Genomic DNA, 21,404 nt, shown 5'->3' with positions numbered 1-21,404 from the left:
AAAAAAAAAGAAAAGAAGACATGCATGTTCTTGCACGCTTTGATTGGCTGATCGGAATCTACGGATTGTACCACTGTCTGCCGCATGGTGGCAGTGTGACAGTGACACACGCACACACACACACACACACACACACACACACACGCACGCAAGCACACACACACACACACACACACACACACACACACACACGCACACGCACACGCACACACACACAGCCTCAGAGTCAGTCAGACTGTAGTCATTCCGTGTGTGTCTCTACAGCGGTGCAGTCGCTGTTTTCTCTTAACTTCTCTCCATCCAGAGACATTAAAGTGGTAAACAGTGAGTATCGACACTCTATTGATCTATCTATAATTGTACGGTGTTTGTTGATGACGTCACGCACACTGTTGTCGTTGTGTTTTGTTTGCTTGTGTTGAACTTTGAACAGAAACCCAGAGAGAGAACATTAAGCCACGAGTTGAGTACGTAAAGAAGTAGACCACGCAAAGTCAACGAACGACTTCATTCGTAAACCTCACAACAGTTAAACTCTACTTATCGTTGTCGTCGTGCTGATAAAACATCGCTTTAGTTGTTAAACGTGTTTTTCAACCAGGCTGCCGCGAAATGTTTAGTTAGGCTACACTACACTACAGTGCACTGTACTGTGTACCTACAGTAGCCATGCACCCTTAGAATGTTGGCTTCACTTTTACTGTTGATTCGTTTGCTCCTTAATACCAATTGCATGCCTGCCCTATTATTGTTTAGGCTATTCTTGTTTATTGTTTGTGGAGATGGATAAGGCCAGTATGAATTCCTGATGGAATACATACAGTACATGACATGTAGACCTATGTAATTATAGCCGCAATTTGCAACTCTATATTTTGTTCATTCATTCATGCTATGGATGCCACTATAGCCACTGACTCATGCCAATAGCAGTGGTTCTCAAGATTGGTGTTAAAAAAAGAAAAGCTGTTAGGTTTAGCCATAGTATCATGGTTATTGTGGTTGAAATGATTGTGACGCTACAGTATATTAACATGCTGGGGGAAAGTTTCAAGATTGTTTTGAAAATAGATGATGTATTCTACACTATTGAGTATGAATATAACATAGCCTATATATAACTGTGCTGCATTGAACTCTAGTCCTTTATGCTTTGATATCTCATCATATCTGCCTGGTTGCTGTAGGCTACTGTATGTCTCTCTCTCTCTGTCTCTAGTAGTCAGTTACAGTTGTACAGTAGGCTACAGTACATGTGTACGCTACGCTGTCAACGCAAATCATTTCACACGGTCAATGGAAGACAAATTGGGCCTGAAACTTTGCCCAAATATGATGATGATTGGCATCAGTGCCGACAGCATAGTTGTGGTGTCATGGACTGTGCAATGTCATCCGAGATCCATATTGAAATAACACTGGTTTTTATTAAAACTCCGTCCATATTGCTTATGTTTATGTTTTTGACCCTGTCTGTCAGTCAGACAGGAGATTGTAAAAGTAATGTTTTTGGACGTGCAAGGTTTCCACAGAATAGGTTGGACATACGGAGATCATCAGTCATGGCTTCCCACCTGATGTTGTGTGGTTACTGTGGTAGTTCTGACTGCTCCAGACCGTACCGAATAACTGGGAGCTTGCATCAGACTATAGGACCCGTGTGTGTCCAAGACATTCAGTTCAACATATTTGGATCCTCCAAAGAGGATGATAAGATCTCCCACCATGCAACAGCAGCCAGCCATACCATACCTATTTGAAAATGGGGCAATTGAATTCCTCTTGGGCTTAACCTGTGTCCGGGAGAAGGTTTTTTAGATTTAATTTCCACAGATCATCATCGTTGATGTAAATCATAGTTTTTGCCACCAAATATATACACCTCTCCATTGTAGACAAAGGCTGAATGACCACAGCGTTTGTCTGGAAGAACCTGTGCAGAAGGCGGCATGCTCAGCCAGTGGTTGGTCTCTGGGGCGTACGGTGGCTCAGGGTGGCCGGATGGTAACCGCAAGGTTGCCAGCAGAGTTAGTGTCCATGACTAGCCTTTATTTTAATGTAACATATAGTGTAATGTTTACGCTATAAATGCACATGCATTGAATATCTTTTCGTGTGTGTAAGTGGGGGTCTGTGTCTACATTGCGTGTGTATATGCGCTATATAAATAATATGTGCTGTATGTGAGCGAGTGGACATGTGTAGTACTGTATGAGCAATATGGTGTCTGTGTGTATAAAGAATGTCGGGCTATTAAAACCTGCTTTTAGCTCATAGGCCAGGGGAAGTGGGAACGCAATCCTATTCCAGCAAGTTAATGGACTCACAGATGTGTATATGGGTCAAATTATTAATACCATACTGTGTGGAGTGTGTGTGTGTGTGTGTGTGTGTGTGTGTGTGTGTGTGTGTGTGTGTGTGTGTGTGTGTGTGTGTGTGTGTGTGTCTGAGTGTGTGTGTGTGTGTGTGTGGGGGGGTGTTCTAAGAGGGTCTGGCCACTGTGCCAGATGGTATATTTGGCACAGTGTCATCAAGGCAACTGACGCATTTTTGGCATTAATCGTGAGATTATTCTGATCCATTCTTATAATACTCAACTCTTGGGATCCAGAACCGGATGCAACATTTTGGAACTGTTTCACATTGTCAAAACTGTATTGACTTCAGGTCTGCTATACAATTTTTAATACCAGTGGTTCTCAAACTTTAATTTTTTTATTTCAAGGACCACCGTAACTCTGAGAGTGTACAAAGGGAACCAAATGGACTCATAAAGTTCCATGTGTACACTCTAAGAGTTCCAGACCTGGCTGTAAGGGTCTATTTGGAACCCCCTCCTCATTCCTCAAGTAGTTACCCATTGGGTCCCTGAACCTTACCTGAACCTCACTTTGAGAACCACTACAATAATATGTGTGCAACACTGATTGAATTTGCGTTTAGCAACAATTATGCCAAGATTGTTTTTTGAGGGGCTCCTATGCCCAGCTCTGCGTGCTTGTGTTTACCCCATAGTTATGTTTTGATAGGCTGAGCACCCTATAGCGATGATTTGATTGGCTGAGCAATGTACGTATTGAGGATCAAAAGTGAGGACGCCACAAGTGATTAGCCGGATTGGACTTGAGGATAAAACGCGAGGACAGAAAAGTGAGGACTACTTAACCATAATAAGATTGATTCCTGATCCATACTTATCCACTTGAACGCCAGCATCCATATTCCGGCAGGAACATTGGCCTCAAAAATAGCAGATCTTACAAAGCTCATATAGCGTGCATGACTTGTTGTGACCAGGAGACAGAAGAAGAAAGGTTTGTCAAGTACATGGCCAACTCAGATCTAGTTTACGAAGTCTAGGTCGTTGACCCGTTATAGTATTAGTTAGTTTTTTGAGAAGACTCTTTAGGATTTAGAACAGTGATTCTCAAAAATGGCAGATATGCAAGCTCACAGAATGTTGGGGGGGAAAGTTTGAGAACTACTGGTTTAGAAGGCATGTGAAGAATTAGCCTCAGGTCTTAAGGGTTAAGTGGTACGCTCGCACGCACGCAGCGCGCACACACGCACACACACTCTCACCATGTGGCATCATCATGTCCATCTGACATGTGCTGGAAGGAACTTAGGAAGAAAGTAAATGTAGGAAAGTCCATGTAGTTTTCATTCTGACTCAGCACTTTCACTATATACAATCAAATATAATATTCATGAAACAGATTTGACCGTAGGCTACATGTAGAAAGTCCAGCTCAACACTTCATAATGACCATGATATGTGCGAGTTGTGTCGGCACCTTTTGTAGCTTGATAAAAAGGTGCGAATGAGGCAGCCAATGTATTTATTGTTGTCGGAGGAGCAGATATTGTTTTCTCACAAGCGTCTTTCAGCAGCCTAGCCTGGGCAATCACCCAACAGATGGTACTACTTAGGGCAGTTAGGGGACGCGTTGTGGTACTGCGTGATACGAGCATGACACTATACTGGATTGTGAGTGAGGAGACGACGATAATTATTAGACCCAGTTTGGCGAAAGGGCCTTTCTCTCTAAACTGCCTCCCCCTGGCCAGCCGGGGCGCCTGATGGAGGGGAAAGGAACTGGTCGGAATAACGTGTTCCTTCCACGCGCTACGTCCAACCAGGGACCCCCCCCCCCCCCTGTCAGGCGTAAAGGAGCAACTTGGACACTCAGGCATGAAGGAAGCTTGAGTTCAAGTCCGTTGCTCTCCACACGTTGACGGAGGGTGTGTAGAGCCCAGGATCACATTAGCTAATTGACACAGGGGTGAAAAATGGGTTACAAAATAGTGGGATAAAAAAAAAATATATAAATATATAAAAAGACCCAGTTAGTCCAGTCTGGGGTTGACTGACTCAACAGAAAACGTTTCTTATCTGTTTCTTATCTGAACGTCAAAATTAAACCATATTATGTGTAGCTGGGGGATTTTAGGGGATTAAAATTAAACCTTTCTATGTAGCTGGTGGATCTTCTTTAGGAGTCTAAAATGAAACCATCTTAGGGGGGTTTCCATTTTACAGTGTAATTCACAAGTCACAACAAGGAAACACTGTAGTCACTCACCGTTTTCACCTTTACTGGACAAAGTGTGAGGTTATTTCCTGTCTGTTCTGTGACTCTGTCGGTGTGTATGGATGCTAGTTAAAAGGTGGGGGTGCATACTTAGTTTAGACTAGTCATTGGTTAGACATGGGTTAGGTTTAGGTGTGCTTCCCCGTGGGAGGTTAGGTTTAGGGTGAGGGTTTGAGATAGGTTGTAGTTGTAGGACTAATGACTAGTCTAATCAATGAGTAGTCTAAACCAAAGACTGTCTAAACTAAGTACTGCACCCAAGTGTAGCAGTGGGTGCAGTGCTTAGTTTAGACAGTTTTTGGTTTAGACTAGTCATACTTAGACCAGTCATTAGTCCTACAACTACAACCTATCTCAAACCCTCACCCTAAACCTAACCTCCCACGGGGCAGCACACCTAAACCTATCCTTAACCCATGTCTAACCAATGACTAGTCTAAACTAAGTATGCACCACCCCGTAGCGGTTGTGTCAGTCAGTGTTCTGTTCAAATAAGTCTTAAATAAATAGCTCTATATTGTGTGATAGTAATCATTTGCTAGAGTGTTCAGTAACAGTGGAATTGCAGTTAGTTAGATAAGCATGCATGTAATGTGTAGCAGAGCGTGTCAGAGCCTCTGTCTGAAGCCTAATATTCCCTCTTAGGCAAGCGGTTAAGATGTTTGGGCTTCAGTGTCCCTTACTCCCTTCCCACGCGGGGAGTCTGGGGATTGAACAGGGAGTTGTCTTCATTTTGTAAACAGACACACAAATCATGAGTAAGTGCGTTAAAGCCCTATCACTCTTCCTCCCACTACACACTAAACGAGACAAAACCCACCACCTACACTGTTGTGTCTGCCTTATGGAGTTGGCATAGTGTACTGACCTTGGTTGGAGTCGGTGTTGCTAGGTTTTTGCGAAAGAGAAAGAGCAACCACCAGGTCTATGAAAACAAGGCCACATGATCACTTTCAACCTTCCGTATGTAAATCGACTATTTGAAAATAGCAGATCTGCAAGCTCAATACAGTATCTTTAAATATATTATTTTTGAAACATTTTAACTAGATGTGTGACGATTTTCACTCCAAATGGCGTCACCAGGCTTTCCACCTCGGAGGAAAGCCTGGTCTGTTTTCCAAAATCGCCGTGTGAACCGGTCTGGAGCGGATGGTAATTTACGTCATGTTGTAGTCATTGATTTGTAGTCATCAAGCAGGAAATAAGAATAAGAAAGTACCTATTCATAGTACTGATTCCGCCTTGTGGCGACTACAAATCATTGACTACAACATGACGAAAGTTACCACCCGCTCCCGACTGGATCATAAACATGAAATGGAATGCTGCCCAGGCTATAATACCCGATCTGGAGAAACCAATCTTTTATACCGTTTAAGTGGTATAAAAGCCAATCAGATATATAGTATAATATCATTTTTGCATCTTTGCGACAGGCCTAAACATTCACCCCTTCCTCCCCGCACACAGGAACAGTTTTGATGTGGGTTTATTTATTTACTTATGCAAAGATCGGTGAGTAAAACAATCAGTGATCGGGATTGGTCCCAAAAAACCCTGATCGGAGCACCTCTAATTTTAACAACATAATTAATTTACACATCTGTTATTATGTGTTCAGTCTGTGGATGTTTTAAATTTAAATTTGGCTTGTTTGAACTTTGAGAACCATTGGTTTAAATATTAGGAAGCGAGACCCCAATAAGCAAATTAACAAGCCCCTAAACCCACAACCAATATACCACTACCAATGTTTTACAGGCTACTTTACAGAAGAAACAAGTCAGACGTCACCTATAATAATCAGTCCAGTGGCAACACTGCTTGGAGACAGAGTAGAGTTTTGATGACATGCATGTAAACCAACATGAGTCACACTACTACACCAAAACACACCTTGGTATTTGGGTGTAGGGCAGGCCTATGGTATGCACTGTACTATTATGGTGCCAGCGACCTTTAACCCCATTTTGACCTGAGGACGATTCTGCAAATGTCTTCTAAATCCTGACAGTTTTCTGAGAAACCCTATGTTTTCTATGTCAGTGCAGGTTCTCAACTAGTTTCATGTCAAGGACCCCAACAAATATATGTATTTGTACAAGCTCATAGCGCGCCACCGAGTGGCGCCCTACGAGCTTGTAGGTCTGGGCTTTTTGCCTTATTGATAGATATACAGTAGTGTAGTCAGGAAACGGTGAGAGAGATGGGGGAAGACAAAGGTCGTCGCGATCGGGACTCAAGGCTGCAACATACTGTCACGCTGGATTACCAGCCTAGGTTGCCCGGACCGCTAGGCCGTCCCCCGGCCAGGTATCGCTGTGTTTTCAGGCTGTTGGCACCGTGCCTATATGAAGGTTGGCCACCCTGTAGTAGTCTGATGATGGATGAAGTGTTGGTGATGTGAGACTGGACGCTTATCTAACCATAAACACACAGAACAGTGTGTGAGAGAGCGTGTGGAGTGTGTGGAATGTGGACGTCTGGACGACATCCACCCGTCAGAATCAGTGTGGTCAGATAACGCGAAAACAAGCCCAAAAGAACCACTATGTATATGCGTCGACTATTGGAAATTATCTGACCTACTACTACAAGCTCACAACGTGTCGCGATGCGACGCGTTGTGAGCTTGTAAATCTGCCGTTTCGAAAAACTAAATCTTTGAAGAAAAATGCCAGGGACATCCCCCCCCCCCATATACAACAAGATCTGTCTTGGTGAAATGTTTAAGTTTAACAACTATACAGATATTTACAAGAAGTGGTGTTTGTCGTGTGAAATGTGGGTGTTGTTCATACTCGGTATGTATTTAACATGAGTCTTGTTCCTTGTTGGGTATTTTCAGACTCCTCAAATAACCAACAACCACCACGTATGTGCTCAACCACACTGCGCGTGTGTGCGTGCGTGCATGCATGCATGCGTGTGTGTGTGTGTGTGTGTGTGTGTGTGTGTGCGTGCATGCATGCATGCGTGTGTGTGTGTGCTCTCATTGCTCTGCCACAGACTATATTTTGAGTTTCCAGGGTGAAAAAATAGCAGGTCTGAATGACGCTGGTGAAAATCTTTACTGCTTCTCTGCAGCCACAGCGGGTGTGTGTGGCAACGCAGATGTTTCTCACAGGAAACTGTGTTTAACACTGACACAGCTGCTTATGTCATCTAGCTGTGTGTGTGTGTGTGTGTGTGTGTGTGTGTGTGTGTGTGTTACTATACTTGTGAGGTCCTGCATTTCCCCACAAGTATATCCAGTGTGTGCCGGCCGGATGCAGGGAGCTTTAATTCTGAAAACGCTTTTCCTTTCCCCCAAAATCGGGAAGTGAAATCTTCCATTTCTACATTGCGCTTATGGAAACATTGATTTCTCTTCAGAAGCGTTAATATTGTACGCTTTGATCCGCTGGACTGATGCAGCGTAGATTCAGAGAGAAACATTTTTTTAAGTCGGGTCTTAAACAAGGAAGTGAACGGTGTGCGCGCACGAAGCCTGCGCAAGGCGTTGCCTTAGCCCAAACATTTAGATTCTCGTAGAGGTTTTTTTCGATTCTGACGAATCTCTCTACGAGAGTCTAAAAGATAACCCCGCCCCTAACGTCGAAAAGGAACGTTTGTGCCTCAAAATCACTCTTACCTTGTACAAATGCAAAATCGAAGCTGCTTTAAATGTTGCCCCACTTGTTTGTGAGGTGTTCGCAATCAGATTAAACACCGCACATGCTTATTTTTCAATAAAAAAGGTATTTTAATCCACTCTGTTTCTGAATCCTCCATTGTAAATGCAGTAAACGGCGCAACAGAATATTGCCCGCGCCCCTAGCGGCCAGGGTTCTCTTGCGCATTTACAATGGAGAGAAAAGCAAGATGGCCGGCAGATTCTGAGACAGTTGATTAAAATACCTTTTTTATTGAAAAATAAGCATGTGCGGTGTTTAATCTGATTGCGAACACCTCACAAACAAGTGGGGCAACATTTAAAGCAAGGTAATTTGTACAAGGTAAGAGTGATTTTGAGGCACAAACGTTCCTTTTCGACGTTAGGGGCGGGGTTATCTTTTAGACTCTCGTAGAGAGATTCGCCAGAATCGAAAAAAACCCTCTAAATGTTTGGGCTAGCGTTGCCTAATAACCGGGTCGGTTCCAAATGTATGATTTTTAGCAAGACCGTTTTATATCGATTAACAAGTATAAAACGTCCCCAGACATCCTAGACACCGCGCGTTTTTTTAAGACGTCTGTGGAGGTGTTAAGATTACAGTTGTGGAAATGATTAAGATCAGGATTAAAGTACAGCCTATATACACTAGACTTTGTTCTTCACACTACAGACTGTAAGTAAAATGAAGTCGCTGACATCAGTCGGTTGAAATGTGTAAAAAAAAAACACCAGACCACACACACCATTAACATTTTTAAGTTGACGATTACTAGTGGAAATAGCCACTATGCGTTGTATATTGTATTGTGATCTACTGAGCTTGTAGATCAGCTATTTCCACTATGAAAATGTTGAACATTTTGAAAATGATTATGATTATACTAAATAAATTTGATTATCTCAAATAATGGCAATTGGGCGATTATGCAATTAATGTGACAAGCCTACCCGTAGCTCATACAATAAAAGCATGCTTTTATTTTGGGATTCTCACTCACCCATATAATAGGCCACGGCCATTTATCTGTGGCCCACAAATGGGTCCCGACCCACTGTTTGGAGAACACTGTGTTAGATGACAGACAGACAGACAGACAGACAGACAGACAGACAGACAGACAGACAGACAGACAGACAGACAGACAGAGGTTGTTGATGTTAGATGCACAGATAGCAGGGTGATATTTGAATAGGTCAGCACAATACTGAGCGTGTGAAATAATATAGCCGATGATGTGTTGAATCAAATTGTATCTGCTTGCAAGACATTCACTCCAAACCCCTTAGTCTATCCCTGGGCGGCCTTCTCCCAGTTCAACCCCCCGCCTCGATCCATTTTAACCAGGGATGCACCGAAAGGGAAATTCTTGGCCGAAACTGAATACCGAGTATAGGAAGCAGTTGGCTGAAAACCGAATACCGAATATTAATATTATATATATTTTTTTTCCTACCATTGCTGTCATGGCCGTACCAAAAATAAATGGTTAAATACTAATCACTATTATGGGTCAATAAAACATTTATTATTATGTATTTATTATGCCAATTACATAATATTACATAATCTTGGGGGTCCTTGACATGAACATTCTTGAGAACCACTGACGTAGAAACATGGGTATTTCAGAAAACCGAAGACATTAGAAGACATTTTTAAAATCGTTTTCAGGTCTAAATGTGTTAATAATATTATTATTTTGTATATACAGCCTTCCAAAAAAACCTATAAACCGGCTTTTGTTTCGTTCCAGGAGCACGTCAGCAGCAGCCGCCATGGGGAAAGGCTGCATCACCGCCACCAAGTACTTCCTGTTCCTCTTCAATCTGCTCTTCTTTGTAAGTGGTCTGTCTGTCTGTCTGTCTGTCTGTCTGTCTGTCTGTCTGTCTGTCTGTCTGTCTGTCTGTCTGTCTGTCTGTCTGTCTGTCTGTCTGTCTGTCTGTCATCTCTAGAATCATCTCTATTGTCACATCATATGTTTTTCTTTCTTTTTTTTTTGTTAATTGGGTGACTGTGTGCAGCTGCATCCTTTTTGTGAATTCCATAAAGGAGAAGAAGAAGAGAGAGTTGGTGGAAGGAAAAGATATCCACATAAATAGTTTATGAGGTTATGACTCGTTATAGACATAAGGGCATCATCGTCGTATCAGCAGGTGTATATATAGGCATATTATACATATACTGTACACTTAGGTCGCATTCACACCAGAATGCTTTACTGCGATTAAATCGAATCCCGTGCGCTTCGTTTGGCTCATTCGAAGTCTGACTCGGATCAAACAATCGCATAAAAAAGAACGGGGGTTTTGCTTCGCCTCAAAGCACACACCTGACTTCGGTTCACTGCAGGTGTGAATGCAATCAATCGCATCGAATAAAGGAAGTGAAACATGAGGCGTGAAGGCAGTTGGAGACGGAGAGGGCATATCTTATGCAGCGCAAAGATGTGATGTTACCGTGGATGGACGTGGTCGAATGAGGATTAACGTCGGATAATTCATTTTGCGCTCCTGTCTCCGTTGTGAATCCGCACTCTGAACCAAAAGAACAGTGTGTGTGTGTGCATGCACACACACACACACTGTTCACACACACACACACAATCCCCGATGACAGACTGCAGCCACGTAACTTTTTGGGCCCTATTAAGTGCTGACTATTACTCGAACTATATTTTTTAACACCATATATTTCACTGTATAGTTTATGAATTGAACACATTGATAATGTGTTGGATTCCTTCTGACGGAACGTTCCGCCAGGTAAAACCTTTAAATATGCAAAAATTATGCAACTTCGATTCTCCGCCCGTTCGCATCGAGTCTACCGAAGTGTGAATGCAAACCTCTGACAAAACTATAGCCCCGTTCTAAAAAATGCCCTCTAAATCAGTTTTCTGATGCTATCGGAGGCTGTGATAGTCCGGTAATAATTTGCCGGTTTTGACCAGAAAATATTTTCTCTCCCTATACCCTGATCGGTTGACGTGACTGCAAATATCTCCCTCCCTCCCTCCCTCCCTCCCTCCCTCCCTCCCTCTCTCTCTCACAAACCTCCTATAATGTGATGTGACAATAAAGATGATCTTGCAGATCTCTCCATAGGGCTTTTAGATCTCTCCATAGGTCTTGCAGATCTCTCTCCGTATAGGGCATAGGGCTTGAAGTCATGTATGTTCTGCCAGCACTCACACTGCAGGGGGGGGGGGGGGGGGGGGGGTGTCCGGTCCACCCCTCCCCCTACGGTTGTGAACCTTTTGATGTCAACATCTGTGTGTGTGTGCGTGTGCATGTGTGTGTGTGTGTGTGTGTGTGTGTGTGTTGTGTGTGTGTGAGGTGGCCTGGGGTGTTTGACAGGAAGTAGAGTGTTAATGACAGCCAGCAGATCTTAATCAGAGCTCTAATTAGTGCTGCACCCGCCCCCCCCCCCCCCGTACACACACACACACACACACACACACACACAGACACGCACACATCTCTTACATGCAGCTCTTCATTATAGAGCTTGTGATCTTTATAGCCTGATTCTAATGAGTTCTGACAGAGGGGTTACTTACGCCGGCGGGACAGACTGACATGCAGCCAGACAGACTGACACTGTGTGTGTGTGTGTGTGTGTGTGTGTGTGTGTGTGTGTGTGTGTGTGTGTGTGTGTGTGTGTGTGTGTGTGTGTGTGCACGTCGTGGGCACTTGTTACATCCAAACACATGTAATATTTAATAGCCTTTGGTGGAACGTATTTTGGACCTTAATTTGGTGAGTCTGGGCCACGGCCGTTCAGAAACTTGTGCTCCGTGGACTGAAGCAAAAAAAGGTTTGCTAAATTCTGTTCTGTCCTCAGCTATCGTAGGCAGTTTGTCTATAAATCTGGAGAAGACTAATACGCATATTGTGTGTGTGTGTGTGTGTGTGTGTGTGTGTGTGTGTGTGTGTGTGTGTGTGTGTGTGTGTGTGTGTGTGTGTGTGTGTGTGTGTGTGTGTGTGTCTGCACACAGATCTTTGGAGCATTGATCATGGGGTTTGGACTGTGGGTTCTCCTTGACAACCAGAGCTTCATCGCTGTGCTACGTAAGTTATATAACACACACACGCGCACACACACACACACACACACACACACACACACACACACACACACTGCCACGTGCAACACTGATTCTGCAATGTTGGCAAATGCTCAACCATTTTGAGCTGTCAGTACAACTTGTGTGTTTGTGTGTGTATGTGCGTGCGTGCGTGTGAGTATGTGCGTGTGTGTGTGTGTGTGTGTGTGCGTGTACACACGTTATCTGGCCTGGTTCCCACGGGAAGGAAACCATTAAAATTAAAACTACTAGAGGCATGTTTCACTGCAAACCAAAACACACACGCACGCACGCGTGCGCGCGCACACAAACACACACACACACACACACACACACACACACACACACACACACACACACACACACACACACACACACACACACACACACACATTTTCAGACGTTCCCACTCATTCCCAAGAATGTGGAAAGGGGGTGTGTGTGTGTGTGTGTGTGTGTGTCAGTCTTCCTTCCTTGAGGCCTGATTCAACAAAGCTGATGATTTCAGAACAATACAGAACAATTCTGCTCGGTTTCTGAGGAACCCGATCCACTGTTGGAAGTCAAGCATGGGTTTCTATTATAAACTACAGTTGATGTACTGTCCACTGGTAAGGGTCCATTTGGTTCTGTTTGTACACTCTCAGAGCTGTAGTGGTCCATTCTGAACCCCCGGGGGTCCCCCCCCCCCCCCCGGTGTCCCTGCAGATATCTAAAAACATAAACGCACACGGTCCGGTGAACGACGGGATCGTACATCTCAGTGTTGTTTTTGGCAGCACATTTTAGTTTTAGTCATAGTCTTTGGAATGAAACTTCATTTAGTTTTAGTCACATTTTAGTCACCCGGAATGTTTTAGTGTCGGTCTAGTTTTAGCCGACTAAATGCCATGCGATTTCAGTCGACTACATCTCCAGTTGATTTAGTCGACTAAAATGTATTTTGCCGGGCGTTGACGTCGTCGTAATGGCTGATTTTACGCTTAGTGAAAATAGCCGATCTACAAGCTCACAACGCGACGCGTTGTGAGCTTGTAAGCCCAGATGCTTGTAGGCCCAGATGCTTGTAGGCCCAGATGCTTGTAGGCCCAGATGCTTGTAGGCCCAGATGCTTGTAGGCCCAGAGGCTTGTAGGCCCAGATGCTTGTAGGCCCAGATGCTTGTAGGCCCAGATGCTTGTAGGCCCAGATGCTTGTAGGCCCAGATGCTTGTAGGCCCAGATGCTTGTAGGCCCAGATGCTTGTAGGCCCAGATGCTTGTAGGCCCAGATGCTTGTAGGCCCAGATGCTTGTAGGCCCAGATGCTTGTAGGCCCAGAGGCTTGTAGGCCCAGATGCTTGTAGGCCCAGATGCTTGTAGGCCCAGATGCTTGTAGGCCCAGATGCTTGTAGGCCCAGATGCTTGAGCCTAAACCGTCTGGGCCTGCTAAATATAGTCTTTACAAGAACCACTGGGGGTGAGCGGTCCACAAAAAAAAAAATGGGGGGCAAGCCTTCCGGTTACTGTTGGGAGACATCCCATTTCTCTTCTGGGCCACAGGCTAAAATGTTAGGCAACCACTGCTTTAATGGACGGTGTCACTGTCACCGTGTCAGGGCATTCCACATGATGGCGGGCGGCAGCGTAGTAGTAGATATTTCTTCCCCATGTTTGTGCTACATTTTGGTAGTACCAGATCGTCTTTTTATTACCAGATCGTGGTGCCTCGGGTGTTGTGCCTGGTGGATGAAGTAGTGGGACAGGTATATGTGAGCACTGGGCACTGTCCCTCTGAGTACCGTGCGTGCGTGCGCGACATAACTGTTTTTAACCCATTTAGACCTGAAAGAATGTATATTTAAAGATTTGTGCCGCATTTTCACGATTTTTCAAAAATAGCAGACCTACAAGCTCGTAGCGCGCCACTCGGTGGCGCGCTATGAGCTTGTAGATCTGCTATTTTTCAATAGCTCAACATAACATAATGCTATAACACCAAAAAGGGTTCCCGCCCAGAATGGGTTAAAAAAACCATGTTGCCCCCACCTGACCCTTTCGTGTGGTTAGGCTTTAGAGCTAAAAGAAAATCTAAAATGTTTTCACGGTTTCTTAATACCGTTACATTGTGTTTGATAGCTGGGGCCGTTTAGGGGTGAGCTATGTTTTCTTTTTTATTCTTCAGTAAGGTCTGCTTCCTCCTCCCTACACACACACACACACACACACACACACACACGCACACTCACACACACACACACACGCGTGCACACATCCCACACACACACAAAACTCCCTGTTCCTGACAGATCCGCCCTGTTCGCAGTTTCACCCAGTCCTTATCATGTGACAAATGTCACTTTTATCATTGTGACAAATGTTCACCGTATGGCCCTGGCACTGTCCTTGAACCTGGAGGTTTGCTCCGTGACCTTAGTGGTTATAGAGCGTCCGTCGCACTGAGACCGGGAGGTCTGGTGATCCATTCCTCGCGCCAGGTCATACCAAAGACTCTAAAATGGGACCCACTGCCGTCCTACTTGGCACTCGGCAGCATCAAGGGTTGGACTGGGGGAGTCCCTGTGAATTTACAGTAGTTTCATGTCCAGGGGGTGTAATTGTACATAGAGTTGTTTCCGATACCAGTATCGGGAAAAGCTGCTATACTGCCTAAAAATTCTGGTATCGTTCAGTATGATACCATATAGTTTATGATATTTAATTTACAGTAATCAATTACTGTGCCATTTTGAATGCTTCAGTTTGGTACAGAGTTTTGTACAGAGTGTAGAAACCTGTAAGGGTCCATTTGGTTCTATTTGTATACTCTCAGAGTTACAGACCTGAAAGGGTCCATGTGGAAGGAACCCCCTCCTCAAGGGACCCAGGTTGTTCCTGGACCCCACTTCGAGACCCTACTGTCCTAGACTCAGTATCGACCGATAGGCAGGGTCATGGGTATGGGTAGGTGTCGGGAAGTAAAAGTGGTACATCGCACTGTTGTTTTTGGCAGCAAATTTCTATTTCAGTTTAGTCATAGTCTTTGGACTGAAACTTCAATTAGTTTTAGTCATCATGGATGGAATGTCTTAGCGTTAGTCTAGTTTTAGTCGACTAAATCATGCGATTTATTTATTTTAAATCTACAGTTGATTTAGTCGACTACGATGTATTTTGGCGGGCCTTGATGCCGTCGTAATGACAGATTTTACACTTGCTGAAAATAGCTGATCTACAAGCTCACAACACGTTGCAGCGTGACGCGTTGCAAACCAAGTGTAAAATGACTGAAACAGGAGATGGTCTCCCGACCTATGACCTCTGACTTATGGGCCACATGGCTCGGGAACTGGACCCACCTTTTTTGCAGAACCTGGGTTTCGATGGGCGCTGATGGGACGCTTGTATTACAGCGCCAGCTACTACTACTAGTAGGCCCGGGCGGTTATATAACCTCAAAAACGATATGCCTAAACCTAACCCTAACCTCACAAATAACCTAACCTGTAAAACAAGCGCCCCCCTCAGCGACCGTCGACACCCAGGCTCTGCGAAAAAAGCCTCTCCCTCGAGAACCATTTGAAGGTTAGTGGAGGTCTGTGTGAGGGAGGAAAAAACATGTCAGAGAGACAAAAAGGACATTTGCAGAGTGCCGTCTCTCCACATTACTAAAGTACTCGGTTGTTTTACTTAAGTAAAAGTACCAATACTGCCATTTAGAACCACTTTGTTACAAGTAAAAGTACGGAATTGAAAATGTGCTTGACAAAACAAAAGTATCGGCAACAAAATGTACTTAAGGTACTAAAAGTAAAAGTACTCATATTGCAGAATGTCCCATTTCACAAGTTCAAAATGATGTACAAAATCTATTGAAAATAGCCGATCTGCAAGATCTTGTAGATCGGGTAGTTTCAAATGGCTGAAATAATAGGGTTGAAGTGGCTATTAATGTATGTTTTCTAATCAAAATTAAAATCGCCAAAGTAACTATAGTAACTAAAGTTTTCAAATAATTGTAGTGGAGTAAAAGTACAAATGTTGGCTCTGAGATGTAGTGGAGTTAGAAGTGAAAGTACAAATAGCTCAAAATTGTACTTAAGTACAGTACTTAAGTAAAAGTACTTAGTCACTTTCCAGCACTGGCTCTGTGTTTAGAAGACCAACCTTTAAGTGTGTAAGTCCCTTATACTTTACCGTACGATTGATGGCAGAAAACAGCAGATGTAAGACAGGCTCTCGACGCGCCATAACAAGCATGCAGATCTGCTATCTAAAGTGTTTACGATGAGATGGACTCAACGTCGTGGTTGTAATGTTAACCGTCACGCGTGTGTATATAATTTGTAATTTTTGTGTGCGTGCGTGCACTTGTATTACTATACTTGTGAGGACCAAATCCCTCCCCATTTCCCTGGTCCTCCTCCCAAGAGAAGTGTCCGTTTTATGGTTGAAATACATCATTTTATAGATCCTTTTACAATCGGAAACAAGATTCAGTTTGTGGGGATAGGATTAGGTATTTTGAGGTTAAGTTTAGGGGGTAGAGTTTTCCTTATTATGTGGTAGCTATGCAGTAAAATAGCCGCTCTATACAAGATTCTCAAGTGTGAGCTTGTAGATCGACATTTATTTTCTGCTATGTTCCTAAAAGTATTATGTCCACACTATACTTTGTGTGTGTGCGACGTGCGCGTGTGCGTGCATGTGTGCGTGCGTGCACGCGTGTTTAAAGTAGGATTTGTAATAGCAAACAGTCGGTCTCTTAAAGGGCCACACAGATATTTTCAATCCTGCCCCTCTCCATGGAACTTTCCATGGAAACAAAACACACACACACTCACTCTCTCTGTTTTGGAGGCAGTCCCAGTGGACCCAAAACCCTACTACGTGTGTGCACACGCACACGCACGCACGCTCGCCGGACAGTCGGGGAACTGTTCTTGTTTGACGTGTAACCACTTAACCCCTGGGGTCCACCCAGGGGTCTGTACATGGTCCCTTCATCTCTCTCTCTCTCTCTGTCTGTCTCCCCCCAAATCTCTATTTTTAACCAGCAGATGTACAAGCGTACATCACGTTGCAACATATTGTGGGCTTGTAGTTATCTGTTATTTAAGCGTTAGTGTTTTGCGATATAGAGCAGGTGTATTCATGGCTATACATTCACAAGGGACAGACTAAGTCTAGGGCTGTGAGGGGTGCTAAATATATTAAAGGCTAACTCATGTTAGACGGTGCCAACACAAACATTAAACGCCATTAACAATAAAGAGACAATATGACGCAATGAGGAACATGATGACGTACATTGTCCCTTCATTGTCAATGGTGTTTACAAAACAAACATTGAACTAAAGACAAATAAATAACTAAAGACTCGCACCTGCCTACCTACATGACTGCCTGCCTAAATATGTCCCAAACCGCCCCCTAAGGTCTTCCACTGCTGGCCTGCTCGCTTTGCCTAAGAAAATGGCAACAAAAAAATACGGGGAAGCAGCTTTTTGGCGCCTTTACCTACTTGGGTTCTCGTCGTGAGATCGCCTTTTGACACTTTTTGAGTGGTGCAACCACTCCAAGGAACAGCAATGTCCGTGTTAACCTATGTGACTATGTATGTGTGTGACTATGTGACTTTAATGAGTACCAGTAGGGGCGCTGTTGTGCCAGAAACAGAGAGAGAGAGAGAGAGAGATAGTGCTGCACTGTTGCCTGCTAATGAGAGAGAGAGGAGGGGGGAGGGGAGTTGCACCACTCAGTTCACACGGGTCTGATTCTTTTATATATTGATTCACAACTCTGTTCTGCTAGCAAAAATGTATTGATTTGTGCCAGTAGATGCTCTGAGTCTTTGATTAGACAGCGGTCGGTTATTGAGTTCAGCTGTTCAGCGGTCATTATTGGAAAAAAAGCGATGAATTCAGTGATTGACCAATGAGAATCCAGCATTCTGTCGGTGCTGTGTTGTGCAATATGTGTTCTGGCTGTGTTTTAATGGCCGCCACAATGCAATTCCAATGGGAGTCACATTGGTTTGACCATACATTTGTGTTTGATGGGCAGAACACAGCCATCAAGGCGGCCATCAAACACAGACGGAACACAGAACATGCGTTTGATACGTGTGTATGAGGCCTTAGATGATCCAGAGTGGGTGCCAAGACACAAGTCCAGGGCTAGTGTTATATTTACAAACTCGTAGTTTGTAGATCTGCTATTTTTGAAAAAATGGTGAGAATGTGGAGCACCTTTTTGAATATATATATTCTTTCGGAGTAAATGTTTTAAACTTAAATCTTTGCTTCTGGGGGGTTCCCCTGGAATAACATGTTTTCAGATGGGGGTCGGTGGCCAATTACATATAGTTTTTGTGGTCCTTGACATGAAATAGTTTGACAACCACTGACATAGAAACATATAGAGTTTTTCAGAAAACTGTAATGATTTACAAGACATTTGTAGAATCTGGTCTCAGTCCTAAATGGGTTAATATAACAGACCCGAGTTGCACTATATCTTTGTGCGTTCTACACCAAATCTCTTCACCGTAAAATAGCCGATCTACAAAGTTCACAAAGTTGCGAGCTTGTTAGATTCGCCTATTTCCGTCGAATGTTCCCCCGCTGAAGGCTGGTGTTCGAGTGGTTAAAGGTTGAAGTTATTTTCAACCTGTCCTAATGTAAGTTTCTCCTGTGACATACCCGCCGTATCTTAGGGGGAAGGATTCACGGTATTCCCGTACCGTAATGTGACATAAATATAAGGTGCTATATATATAAAGTAAAATGCAGGGGTGCCAACCGTGGATGAAAAGGTTATTTATAGGGGTGTCCCGCGTACTCCTCGAGTCCCAGAAAAGGTTTGAGAACCAGCCCCATGGACAGAGCACTAACGGCATGCATGCTCTCTACTTAAAAGAGGTGGGGCACCAAATACACGCTCCAGACTTTTCAATTATCTTCAAAAGGACCGCACCGCCTGTACAGTACCGCCTGTACAGTACCGCCTGTAACCTATAGAGACCCAGCCCTCTGTGTGTGTGTGTGTGTGTGTGTGTGTGTGTGTGTGTGTGTGTGTGTGTGTGTGTGTGTGTGTGTGTGTGTGTGTGTGTGTGTGTGTGTGTGTGTGTGTGTGTGTGTGTGTGTGTGTGTGTGTGTGTGTGTGTGTGTGTGTGTGTGTGTGTGTGTGCGTGCGTGTGTCCACATGTACATGGGTGTGTGTATGTATACACAGTGACCTCTTGAAATAGACTTTATGTGCTTGCTGGTGAAGCCGTAATGTTCACACAGTGTCTGTCTGCATGTATATTATTGTTACTGTCGGGCATTAACCTCTTATATCTCAACATTCTACAAGGTTGAGATTATTATTTTTTTGCTGTTTTTTGTTTAGTTTAGCTCAGCTTAGTTTTTTTTTTGGAATCCAGTACAGTTTTGGACATATTCCGACAGAGATGATGTGTCAATGCTGTTGGGCAGGAACCTTGTATCTCCATATTTCAACATTCATTTTTATTTTATTATTTGTTTTGTGTGTAAATGAATGCCCTATTTATCATACTACAGTGTCACGCCTAAACGTAGCTACAAGTTGTGACGTTGAAGACTGGATTTTTGGTTATTCTGACTACACATGTGTCACTCAGTCACGCATGTGTTTCATTCAGGACGGGGTCGGCGCCATTTTGAAATAGGGCTAAACAGTCAGTTGCAACGAATGGGAACCGGTGTAGAAGTCGTCAAAGATCAGGGTTTTTGGTGAAAATTCCTAGTTTTTGTATAGTTTCATTAAACTTTTTTATTTTTGAACGTCAGTTGACTATTTGGACGGACTCGCGCCAAGCGTGTTAGCTCGGTATAAAAACCGTTGGCGCTCTGAAATACCCGTATATGTCTATGGTTCCTTTTCGTGGCTGGGGAACAAGGAAAAAGTCCCATTTGAGCTTCCAGTTTTTATCTCTTATGTTGCTGCTGCTGTTTTTGCAGTCCCAGACACTACAATACTTTCATAGTGTTGCTTTAGAAAAAACAAAAACGGAGGTTCCGTAATGCAATTCCAATGGTCTTTAGGCCTAAACAAGAATGGTGGATTTGACCACGCCGGGCTACGCACCGAAATATCTGTGTCTCAAATAATTATCGCTATTTCTGAACACATTGGTTAAGTGTGCTTTTATAAACTACTAGTTGCTTCTACTACTACTACTGGTCCCTGAAACAATATATTTTGAGGGTGTATATATATTCCACATATATAGCCTATTTGGGGTCCGTGGCCCTAACCACTGATATAGAAACATACGCTTTTCAGAAAAGTAGAAGACATTTTTAGAAGCAGATCCTCAGGGGTCTTAATGGGTTAAACTTTTGGCTGCTCGTTTGACCCTCCTGCACGGCTGTGTCTGATGACCCGGTCACTGACGACCTGCACCTGGCGGTGAGTCTCGTCACCACAGCCATGGGAAGTCCATTACATTGTTTCAGCCGCGGCGTTTGTGCAAAGAACACAGTGTTCAACGTTGCGTGTGTGAATAAACGCTATCTGTGAGCGCTATGGACACGATGATATCTCATGAAGCACTTTCTGCGGGACACGTACAGCTCCTGAATCAAAGTCCTTTATAACTGTGAGCTGTGAGCTCTGTACTCTGTAGCCCAGTGTTGTTTTTGGCAGCAAATTTATTTTGATTTTAGTTTTAGTCGTAGTCTCTTGAGTTTAGTTTTAGTCACAAATGTAGGCACCCGGAATTCTTTGGTGTTGGTGTCTAGTTTCAGTCGACTAAATATCACAAGATTTTAGCCGACTAGATTAAAAAAAAATAGCCGATCTACAAGCTTGTGAGCTTGTAGATCGGCTATTTTCAGCATGCAACCGACTGTAAAATGACTTGTACTGGATCTCTTATCCACTATAGTCTCTTCCTAACATTTTAGTCTAGTTTTTATTTGTTGACATAATTGTCAATATATTTAGTCTTGGATTTAGTCACCAAAGCTTAGTTTTTTTTTGTTTTTGTCAGTGGAAAAAGGTAGTCGACGGACATTTTGCGTCTCAGTCGTCTTTGTCTTATAGTTGACGAAAT

General features: G+C 43.6%; 1 protein-coding gene across 2 annotated transcripts in view; it reads left to right on the top strand.

Annotated features, from left to right (window-relative positions):
• Positions 1-245: 245 nt before the first annotated feature.
• The window catches only part of cd82b (CD82 molecule b), a 35,803-nt gene continuing 14,644 nt past the window's right edge, over positions 246-21,404 (top strand). Inside the window, exons 1-3 of one of the 2 annotated variants that reach the window (XM_083763154.1) lie at positions 246-328; positions 10,011-10,095; positions 12,255-12,327. In XM_083763154.1, coding sequence (XP_083619280.1) covers positions 10,033-10,095; positions 12,255-12,327 — 136 coding nt within the window. In that variant the 5' untranslated portion in view covers positions 246-328; positions 10,011-10,032. The remainder of the gene's footprint in view (positions 329-10,010; positions 10,096-12,254; positions 12,328-21,404) is intronic. The other variant, XM_083763155.1, reaches the window with a different exon arrangement.

This window comes from Protomyctophum parallelum (assembly GCF_964188405.1).
Source record: "Protomyctophum parallelum genome assembly, chromosome: 4".
NCBI classification, from domain to species: domain Eukaryota; kingdom Metazoa; phylum Chordata; class Actinopteri; order Myctophiformes; family Myctophidae; genus Protomyctophum; species Protomyctophum parallelum.
Note: the sequence above shows the minus strand (reverse complement) of the source record. Positions and strands in the feature narration are given on the sequence as shown.